Here is an 11,272-nt window from a genome sequence, read left to right on the forward strand (position 1 = left end):
AGGAGTTAGTCGGCTTTCTGACTAGATAAGATCATATAAGAAAAAAGATGATGCTTTTATGTGTTTATGTAAGTTAACATTATGCTCCCTTTCTTCTTGGTCTTTTATTTGGGTTTGAGGATTAGGTCATGGAAGGGGTTAATTCTGCTTTAAGTGAATATTTAAGTTTAACTAGATGGTTGAGAGTCTGGCTCAAGAAACTGACACCATACTTTTCTCTCCCTTGGCTCCCTTCAAGGTGGCTCCATGCTGATATCGGCAGTCTGCTGCTTCTTCCTATTTTTTGGCAACAGTGAGTCTGCAATGATTGGCTGGCAGTGCCTGTTCTGCGGTGCCAGTATTGCTGCCTGGAATGCACTGGATGTGATTACAGTAGAGCTATATCCTACTAACAAAAGGTGAATACTTCCCTTGGACATTCCACTATCTGTCCCCTGGGCTTGGTTGTTGTCTAGCTGGAGCCAAGTACAATCTTTTTTATCGAGAGAGAGAGAGAGAGACACACACACACACACACACACAGAGAGAGAGAGAGAGAGAGAGAGAGAGAGAGAGAGAGAGAGAGAGAGAGAGAGAGAGAGAGAGAGAGAGAGACAGAGAGACAGAGAGACAGAGAGACAGAGAGAGACAGAGAGACAGAGAGAGACAGAGACAGGGAGACAGAGAGACAGAGAGCGACAGAGAGAGAGAGAGACAGAGAGAGAGACAGAGAGAGACACACACACAGAGACACAGAGACACACAGAGAGAGAGACAGAGACAGAGACTGAGAGAGACAGAGAGAGAGAAAGAAAGAGAGAGAGACAGAGAGAGAGACAGAGGCAGAAACAGAGACAGAGAGAAAGAGAGGGAGAGAGAGAGACAGACAGAGAGAGAGAGAGAGAGAGAGAGAGAAACAGACAGAGAGATGTCTCCAACTGTACCAGCTCCTGACTTTTCACAGATCATTTTAATAACCTTGAAGTTAAGTGACTTGCCTAGGGTTGCATAGTGTCTAATAATAGTTGAGTATTTAAAACCTGAGTTCAAATCCTAAATCAGCCAGTTATAAACTTTGTGACCATGGATGATTCATTCACTTAACTACAGCCAGCCTCAGTTTCCTTACCTGTTAAATTGTCCTCACAGGATTATTATGAGGAACAAATTAAATTAATATGTGAAGTGCTTTTCAGTCCTTGAAGCACTAGGTAAAAGTTAGCTAGCAGAGGGACAGGTAGTAGAGAACAATATTGGGGGAACCAGCTTGGTTCTCTGTTCCTTAGAGAATAGGAATTTGAATAGAATTAAAGGTCAAACATGATTTTTGGTGTCTGGACTGAGCCAGAAACAGGTTTCACAATGGACAAAGTCAGCACTCTGTGCCAGTAGGGTATAGAAGCTCAAGAAAATTGGGAGACCATTTATTTGTCTCCTGTTGTTTCTTACGTTCCACCTTCTGGAGTTTTTATTTCTTCTTGCCCACTAAAAACAGCCAGTTAGCATGGATGATTTTTAATATACTCAACATTGCTATAGAAAGAAAGTAGATGTGATGCCAAATGCTAAAGTAGGAAACTAAAAGAGAGACCTTTGTGTAGCATTTCCCTAAAGCTCTCTGATATTCTTTTTTAATGATCTAAAATACCCAGACTTGATGATTTGCTTGATTACATCCTGTAAAACTTCAGCTGAGAAAAATACCCTGACCCAAGTTGTTCTTGGCTAGTGATTCTGAGTTACCCACCATGGATTAGCATTCTTCCATCCAACCTACATATCAAACTCACTTGTATTCTGAATCAGGAGGTATTTTTTTGTTGTATATCTCTTATCCTGAGGATAGTAAATAGGTATCATAGGATCATATAATCATAGATGTAGAGTTAGAAGGGACTCCAGACCAACATATAGTCCAGGGGTTCTTAACCTTTTTTTTTTAATGGATCTTTTTGTAGTCTGGTAAAGCCTCCTCAGAATGTTTTTAAATGTATAAGCTAAACTACATAAGATTTTATAAAAAAAAAAAAATTTACAGATTACCAAACTCCTTTACTTTATAGACAATAAAGTTGAAGCCCAAGGAGATGAACTGGTTCAAGGTAACATATGTAATTATTGACAGAAGTAGTAAGATTGCTTTGCTACACCTAATGAAAACATCTTCAGTTCTCTTCCTCTACTTTTGTTTATATTTGCTCCTTTTTTTTCTCTACAGAGCAACGGCTTTTGGTATCCTCAACGGCATCTGCAAATTTGCGGCCATTTTGGGAAATTCCATCTTTGCTTCCTTTGTAGGGATAACCAAAGTGGTTCCCATCCTCTTGGCTTCCTCTTCTCTGGTTGGAGGAGGTCTGATTGCCCTTCGATTGCCAGAGACTCGAGAACAGGTCTTGATGTGAACAGTTTGGGGGGAAAGCAAAGACCTGAAGAGCCATATCAAAAAAAATTGATATGCCCCCACTCTTGCTGTTTATCACTTTCTGGCGGATATTTTCAGATAACAGGGGAAGAAAAGCTAATTTGGAGACCCATAGTTTAGGAACAGTTTCAACTGTGAGAGTTCTCTGACCACAATGGATTGATATGGTGGTACCAACAGTCAGCCATAGGAATATAGAGTTTTGTGTATTGCCTTAGGTCTCCCTAGCCTAAGGCTGAAAGAGTGAGGGTACATTGTCTCCTCTTCCAGTGAGTGCACATACTGTGCAGGAGTGAGGGGGACTATCTATGCCTCTTTCCCCTACATGAGACCTAAGTTATGGTTTGCATTTCAAGACTACTTTTCAGCCCAACTCCTTCACTGGGCCAGAAAACACAACAGATTGTTTTAGTTGAAGATACAGTCTCTCTTTTTTGATTTTTGGTATGAGGAAGAAGCAAATACGTGTTTTTTTATTTTCTTCTTTTTCAAGATTTTGAAATACTACATGTTTCAATTTTCATTTAAAAATTGATGCAGAAGCATCCCAAAAGCCCTCAGATAGAACCAAATATATAACTGTTTGGTGCAATATTTTTGGAAATTGACCATTGTTTTCCAACTCCATTCTCTCCATTAGTTGGAAATTAGAAAATCCAATGTGATGATGGGGAATTTATTTTTTTTTATCTAGTTTTTTCAAAGGCAATTACATGATGAACATTCTGCAAACCAAATGCCTACATATGTCATAAGGGAGTAGCTGGACATGAACATTTAGAGTATAGAATCTAGAGACACTTAGTAGCATTTTGTCCATATTTGGGAAGACATTGCTGTTTGGGGTCCAGGAGATATGGGTCAGATGGAATGAAATGTAAGCAGAGTTTCTTATAGCTATTTAACCTGTTATCTAGAGGATTCACTAGCAAGCTCATATTGTACAGTCCATTTAATCCTGGCACTTTTCTCTGTGTAGATGGATAAGTTAAGTTTTATATGCTATAGAAATCATCCATGAAATAAAAAATACATGGTCCTCATGACCTGAATTTGACTTTTGCCACTTATCTGGACACAAGATGTGATGAGTTCAGTGGCCTTTGACTATTGTTTGTTGGCAAGAACAAAATTCCATTTCCTGGGGTGAAAAAATGGCTCATGTTTAGAAATTTTAGATTCCTCTTATTCATTCTAGTCAGCCAAGTTAGCATCCATCAAAAGAGGACATGACCCATGGGCACGCAATGCCTGCATACCCACCTTTCATTTGAGGTCTTTCCAACATTGGAGAAGGAAAACTGAATCAGTTTTTCATTGTTCAGTACTCTAGGAAAAGTTGTGCTGGGAGAATTGGATCTAGAACTTAGATGTGGCTAAGCATATTGGACACCTTTCAAAGAAAGGAGGAGCAATAGATGGAATAGATGGAATGATTGCCTCTTTATTATATATAACACTCATTTTGCACACTAATTTGCAGTGTACTCTTTGACATAAATAACATGATAGATTCGACACAAGAAATATTCACATATAAAAAAAATTACTATATTTGCATTGACTACTCAGTGTTCCCCAGTTTTGGAGACAGTTGTTTAGGTTCAGAGATGATTTGAGATTGTCTCATTCTATGCTCTCTTGAATGTAACTTCTTCATCCTTCTCTCTGCTTCTCTATCTGACCTTGGTCCTATATCTATGTGTACCCCCATTCTATGTTCTCTTTTCTTTATTATTTTATGTCAGAGAAAGAAGTCTTTATTTCCCCATGATCTTAAAACCCGATTCCTTACTCCTCCCTATCAAAACATGCATGTTTTGTAATTTCGTGTTAATTATCCTGTTATTAATGGTGCACAGGTTGTGACTAATGTGAATGCTACTGCTTTTATGAGAGATCTTATATATATCTATAAATGTTAATTCTATCCATATCTGCAAGATTCTGGCTAATTTTATAAGGGAACATCATTGAATCCTAGGACTTCCATGACCCCTGTAATATAATAGAAGTCCATTTTAATGGAGACTTACCACTTGAAGTCACAGACTGTTGGGTCCTGTATTTCTAGTTATGATTGATCTTCTGGATCCTGAAAGTGATGAATTGGGGAGTGTTGGAGCACTGATTGTAACTCTAGGTTCAACTTTAGTCAGTTCTCCAAATTCTGTCTTCTCAATTTATAGACATCACTGCATCAGTTCTTTTGCTGCTTAAACCAACTCCCCAACCAACCAAGTGTAACTTTCATCTCATCCATCACTGAACCCCCCATAAAGGGTGTACCCAGTCATTGACAGCCTTTAAATATGAAGAATAACCTGGCAGGAAAGTCTAGCTGCTTCCTCCATGCTGTCATGGTTGCTGAGAAGAATAGCACTCATTAAACACTGTCCATAGGGCATGCCATTAGGGAAGGTGATTGGTTTCAAGGAGATCCCTTAAATAAAACTTGATGGATTCTTTGTTATTTTAGCTTAGGAAGGAAGTATATGGGGACAAAGTACCGGATTGTACTTTGGCAATAAATCTGCTCCACCTTTTGTGATTCTTTAAAAACCTTTTTTTTTTCTCCTTAGGAGTAGCAGAGAGGTAGCATTGTATAGAGGATAGATGTCCGGTATTAACATTAGGGAGACTTGGGGCCATGTATCACCGGTGACACATACTAGCTATATGTGACTATGGTGAGTCATTTAAACACATAGTGTTTACCCCTATTGCTCCCCCCATGTAAACTTCCCAGACAAGAAATTAGAGATGATTATCCAGCTGCATGAGTAGGAGTTCCCTATGCCATTAAAACCATTGGTTTGGACTAATGGTAATAATATTTTTTAAGATAACCTTATTAATAGTAGGGTTTTTTGAAACTGTTCATTAGTACACTGTTATCTTGTAGTGCTGAATTTAGATAATTTGTTTTATTGAAAATAATTAGCAGTTCCTAGAAACCATCCCTTATTTGCAGTCTTTAAGAGCATCTCCCCATATTGGTTTGATTTTTTCTCAGATTTTTTCAGTTCTCACACCCCGAAATTCTTCAAGCACTGAGATCTTAGCAACTGAATCTTTCCTAGAATTTTTGAGTTTTTGGTGATGAGATCACTTGATTAATAATTGCAAAATATCCAATTTCAACAAAGGTCTTTATCTAGTTGGGTCTGAGTTTACAAACACCCTAAACTTCTCTGCCAATCAGCTGCAGTTTGTTGAATACACATGCCATTCTGGTTATTCTCTTCTTCTCATGCAGTTGATTCCCCACAACACAGGTAAGATAGATAGCAATAGTAACCACAGCTAGTCTTTATATTGTACTTTAAGTTTTGCAAAGCACTTTACAAATGTTTTCTCATTTTGTCCTCATAACAATCTATTTTGTGGATGAACAGACTGAAGTACCCTGAGGATGAATGATTTGTCTGGGGTTACATAACTAGGAAATGACTGAGGTCAGTCTTAAATTCAGGTCTTTCTAGCACCAACAGCCAGCACTCTCTCCCTTTCCCACAATTTCTCTATTTTCCTTATCATTCTCTCAGAGATTTTACTTTTCATACAGCTGGATCTAGGCCTTTGCATGGTTAACTGACCTGACAGAAGGCGACAGCAGCCTAGAGTTATTAGAAGGCAGTTCGAAGGTGATAGGAGAGAAATATAGAGCTGGAAATGAGGGTCCATTCTCCCACTAACTCAAGGCAAATCATTTCCTTACAAAAGGAGTTCTTAACTGTTTTTGTGTCACAGATACTTTTGGCCTGATGAGCCCTATGGACCCCTTTTTAGACTGATATTTTTAAATCAATAAAATAAAATTCATAGATTACAGAGGAAACCAATAATAATGAAATAAAGTTATCCCCCTACCTTCACCCCCGAAATGTCAATAAACCCCAGGTTAAAATCTCCTAAGAACAATAGAATATCAGAGCATTGGAAAGGATCTCAGAAGTCATGCAGTCTAACCTGTATTTATACAGAAATCATCTTTACATTATCCCTAAAGAATGGCCATCTGTTCTCTCCTTAAAGACCTCCATTGGTGGAGACTTCTCTATCCATCAAAGTGGTCCATCACATTTTTGGAAAATTCTACTTGTTAAGAATTATTTCCTTCTTTACACCTTTACATTGATAGAATTAATATATACATATATATCTACACTACATACACACATACATAGATACATACATATATGTAACAGGCTGCCTTTTCCCCATCTGCTTATCCAGTTCTGACAAATTACCTTCAGATTTTTTGATTAAGCAAAATATTTTAAAGTGGTAGTGCTAATTCTTTATTCTTTTAGCATAAATCCACCCTTACAGATAGCTTATATATATATACACATATATATGTATATATATGTATGTATCTTTGGGAATTGGCTAAAAACATATCCTAGTGCATCTTAATACCTATGATGAAGATAATAACAGTTGATAGTAGTGTTACTAATCAAACTAAAGTTCTTTGGTTTAGGGAATATTTTTAATTAAACAAAATTGTTTCTTCCTTATCCATAGCTTTATTTATTTATTTTCTAGTTGTAGGTCTATAGATTTAAGTGAAAATGGTAAAGATCTTAAATTCATGATTGAAATGCCTGTGTTCATTTCATTTACAGCCTGTGAATATGTAGCCAGAATGATGAAATACAGAAATATGTAACCATCAACTTTTTGGTTGTACATCACATTTATTGTTGAAATTTAAAGTGGTAATGTTTGGTTCTAAATATTCTCTCTCCAACTACCTAAGTAGGTACCCATAGGTAGTGATAGAGAATAGTCAAGATTTTATAAAACTAGAAATCTAACTTATTGACAGTTTTGAGAAATTTCCCTTTAAACAGGATAAAATGAAATTTAGAAGGAAAAGTGAAATAAAAAATTTCTGATCCCACAATGACCCCCTACTAATCCCACTACTGACCATTATATTTATGGCATATTTTCCTTTAACTGTCCTCTTCCCACCATCTTTTTTTGGGGGGGGGCTTTTGTGTACAGAGGATGTTATATGTGTTAGAATGTTGTCTGAGACATAGCCCACAGGATAATCTGGGAGCATGTCAAATAGATGCAGTCTTTGAATTAGAGATATACTTTAAACAAATTCCCTTTAATGTACAGAGAGAGGGGATGGAATTTAAATGTATGCTTTTGTGCTAGCAGTAAGGTTTCTACAGAGACGAACCAGGAAATGAAACGGAGAAGTTAGTCACAGAGGTTAAATGGAGAAATAAAATGTGTTATAATATTTAATTATTACTAAGTAAATGAGGCATGTACATAGCAAGAAGAGAAGATATCATTAATTCTGAAACCTTCCTTTCCTGAAAAACACATTTAAATTGCCCTCATCTATGGTTTGCATGTCTTAAGCATATTAAAACATTTTCAAAAGCATGAATGTGTTTTCAGTCAAAAAAAAAAACCCCTCATTTGTTCCCTATAAATGTGAATATAGTTACTATATGTGATTTAAGACAAGTTGGCTACTTTGTTTACTCTCAGTTGACTTCCCTGATGAAGGCAAATGGAAAGGAGGTTCCGTTAAAAAAGAAACACATTCATATAAAAAAGAAACACACTGCCTTTGACTTTTTTGATAATAAACCTTCAGAAATTTGAACTAAAAATAAATCTGAATTTATGATCATTCTAATAGAGGCTGGATCAAAACTTGCCTTTGCCATACTTCTCTGGTTAGGGGAAAAAAAAGAACTGTGAAGGCAAATTGATAGAATAAGCAAAATTGTAAGAGGGAGTTTTAAAAACTATTTGAGAACTACTTAACACGCAACCCCCCACTATTTATTTATAAACAAGCAACAGACTAATATCTAATCACAAATTCATTCAATATTTACCTTTAGGCAATCTACCATTTTCCTGGCCTACAACCAATCACTCTATGGTCTTGAAAGCAAAACAAAAAATGAATACAAAACAATACAAAAATTATACTAAAACCCAACAACAAAATAACCCAGGATTAAAGATTTCTTATTGAGTCAGCCACTTTCCAAATTAATGGGGTGTTTTTATATAATTTAATTGAGCAAGTACTCATGAAGTTCAAATTATGTGGCAAGCACTGTGTTAAATGTTGGGGATAACAAAGACAAAAACAAATCTTCCCCTTCAAAGAGTTTATATAGTATTGAAAGACATAGCAGATATGAACACGAAAAGATTGTGTTTGGAGTGAATTATTTTAGTTAATTTATTGATGCTCTGTATAGTAATGACTTAAAGTACAATTTTCCAAATCCAGTCTTTTAAATATTTGTTGTGATATCAAACTATAGGACAAATTATTTGAACTGCAGGATAAACTACTTTGAGAATGATGATGCCTTTGAGATGTTATTTGGAACATGGACTGGGGGAAGATGCTATAACTATTGAACTTATGACTGTCAAGGTGGGGTGAGATGAGTCTTATATTAAAATCCAAATGTTAGATCCAAAAAATGAAAAAAAAAAAGGTTTTTGGAAGGCATTGTGAATATTGAAGAGCCCTATGCTGACTTCCCTTCTCCCCTTCAAAAATAGTAAAAAAAGAAACATTCACCAAGGGATTCATATATGAGATGAATCTCTCTCTATAGTACAGTGTTTCACAAAACAATTTTATCCTTATCCACAAACACATGTGTAACACCTAGTACATTTCTGTGTAAACAATGAATGAGCTTGAAGCATAAATTTATTCAAATCACTTTAGGGAAGTCAACTGGAAAATAGCTCAGTGGAAAAAGGTGAAAGAGGCTACATGAACGTGTAGTCCCTGATGCAATATAGAGAAAACAATACAATGTATGAATAGAGTAAAATATCCTGAAATGTATTTAATATATTTGAGTCAGCTAGTTTGGACACAGTCTATTTTTAATATGTGAGGATAGAATTTAAAAGATGTGATTATTTAACAATAACCTATGTTTGCCAATTTTGTAATATTTCAGTTGTCTCTTAAAATGACTTAATGATTCAGTTTTTTTTTTTTTAGGAAGCAGAGAACCTGTTTTGGGTTACTTTTCTGCTTGGGTTATTAGGTCTTGGGTTTTGATCCCTCTGAAGGATAGAGGACATTAAACCTAGAAGCTCTGGTTGCTGTCTGTCTCTTGTAAATGCCGAGCTCTGTCTCTCATGTAATTAGTTGCATGGAAAAAGAGGTGATGTAATAAGCAAGACCTTCCTGAACACTTGATTTTTGGATGCATGCCTACAAAGCCCCCTATTCATTTCCACTCAGGGTTAAGGCTAAAGGAGAGGCGATCATTGTTGGGATCCTGAGACGCTCAGTTCTGTTGGTTGTTTCTGTATTAGGAGTTAATAGTATCTAAGGAAATATCAGAGGCAATGCCCTCTATGGAAATATGTATGAAGGGTTGGAATGTGTCTAATCATCCTTGGGCTGCTCAGAATAGTTCGTCAGTGACAGTGCTAAAATTATCTTAGGAGCCATTACAACCTTGGCTACCTTAGTCCTCTGACTGAGTAGGGCATTTTTCTTCCTTTCCTTATCTTGAATTGTGAGGTTGTAATGTGAGGCATGGCAGTCCAATCCAGGAATGGCTATGTTTGTGGGCTGTGCAAATAAAGATGAGCCCTCTGGATATAGAGTGTGTAATTTTGAAAAGGATTTTGTGATCTGTAAAAAACTGCTTTGGATGCATAGCAAATGTTCTGGGGGATGTTGCAATTAATGAAACATTCAAGGAAAGAGAGAGAGAATATTTGCCTTGGAGACTTTCATTCTTTCTTGAAAAGTCCCTTTACACTGTAGCCAGTGAAATTCATTTATGTCTTAGAGTCCTCTGTCAATGGGAGGTACACCCCTCCATCTTCACATTGTTCATACACAAAATCATTAATTCCCTTGGTTCTTGAATCTTGAAAGGGAAGTTAGCAAGTGAAATATAAAAAGACTCAAATAGCTCAAATACAACAATGAAAAAATAAACCCAAAACTTAATCTAGGATTGTCTCAATTTGTCTTTAATGTGTATTTCACTATAAATAATGTTGAATTTGCTGGACTATTTCACACCAGTCTGTTCTGTTCACATTGCATGTATGAAATGGCCAAGTCCAGTCTTCAATTTCCCTTTGCTTCATTTTTTGAGGTTTTATTTATTTTTAAAAATTGAATCCCATCCAGCTGTCAACTGGAAAATGGAAGTATTCTGATAAATTATGTTTGGGGATTGTTGTTTTTATTTTTGGTCACATTAAAAAGCTAGTAAACAATAATTTGGTATGTGGATAATTTTTTTTATCTTCCATTCTTGTTGATTTCAATTTTTCTAGCATGTAAGGTATTCCATGAGGGTATATTTGATTCTGCTCATGGATACTTTGAGTCCATCAGGATATCACTAAGGAGCAGAGATTGGATCTATGATATCACTGAGAAGGGGAACTTCTTGTTTAAGGAACCTCCATTGCTCAATAGAGGTCGGTACCTTCTCTGCAATTTATATCCTTAGAGAATTATTTGGGGACACTAAGTCTTGTCCAGAGTTACCTAGCCAGTAAAGGTGAGAGGCATCAATTGAACCCAGAACTTCCTTCATTCTAGCCAGCTTTCTGTCTACTATAACATGCTCCCTCTTTCCATAGCATTGCAGAAGTTAAATTATGGTTTTAGGGCAATGTATTGTAGAGCAGTAGGGTCAAACTGAAATACAAATAAAGCTACCACACCATAATCAGGATCCCTTCAGGCTATATTGATTTAGAAAATCACATATTGACATCAACTATCTTCTTTTGTATTTTTATTTATTTTGTTAAATTTGTCCACTTATGTTTTAATCTGGTTCAGGTAGCCCATAGTGTGGCAAATGG

The 11,272-nt window shown here is 36.3% G+C and overlaps 1 protein-coding gene across 3 annotated transcripts in view; it reads left to right on the forward strand.

The window, feature by feature from the left end:
* Positions 1-10,675, forward strand: part of SV2B (synaptic vesicle glycoprotein 2B) — a 195,445-nt gene extending 184,770 nt beyond the window's left edge. For all 3 annotated transcript variants that reach the window (XM_007479395.3, XM_001364794.3, XM_056806801.1), the window contains 2 exons: positions 239-398; positions 2,198-10,675. In XM_007479395.3, the coding sequence (XP_007479457.1) occupies positions 239-398; positions 2,198-2,381 (344 nt within the window). In that variant the 3' untranslated portion in view covers positions 2,382-10,675. The remainder of the gene's footprint in view (positions 1-238; positions 399-2,197) is intronic.
* Positions 10,676-11,272: the final 597 nt, after the last annotated feature.

Source organism: Monodelphis domestica, chromosome 1 (genome assembly GCF_027887165.1).
Source record: "Monodelphis domestica isolate mMonDom1 chromosome 1, mMonDom1.pri, whole genome shotgun sequence".
NCBI classification, from domain to species: domain Eukaryota; kingdom Metazoa; phylum Chordata; class Mammalia; order Didelphimorphia; family Didelphidae; genus Monodelphis; species Monodelphis domestica.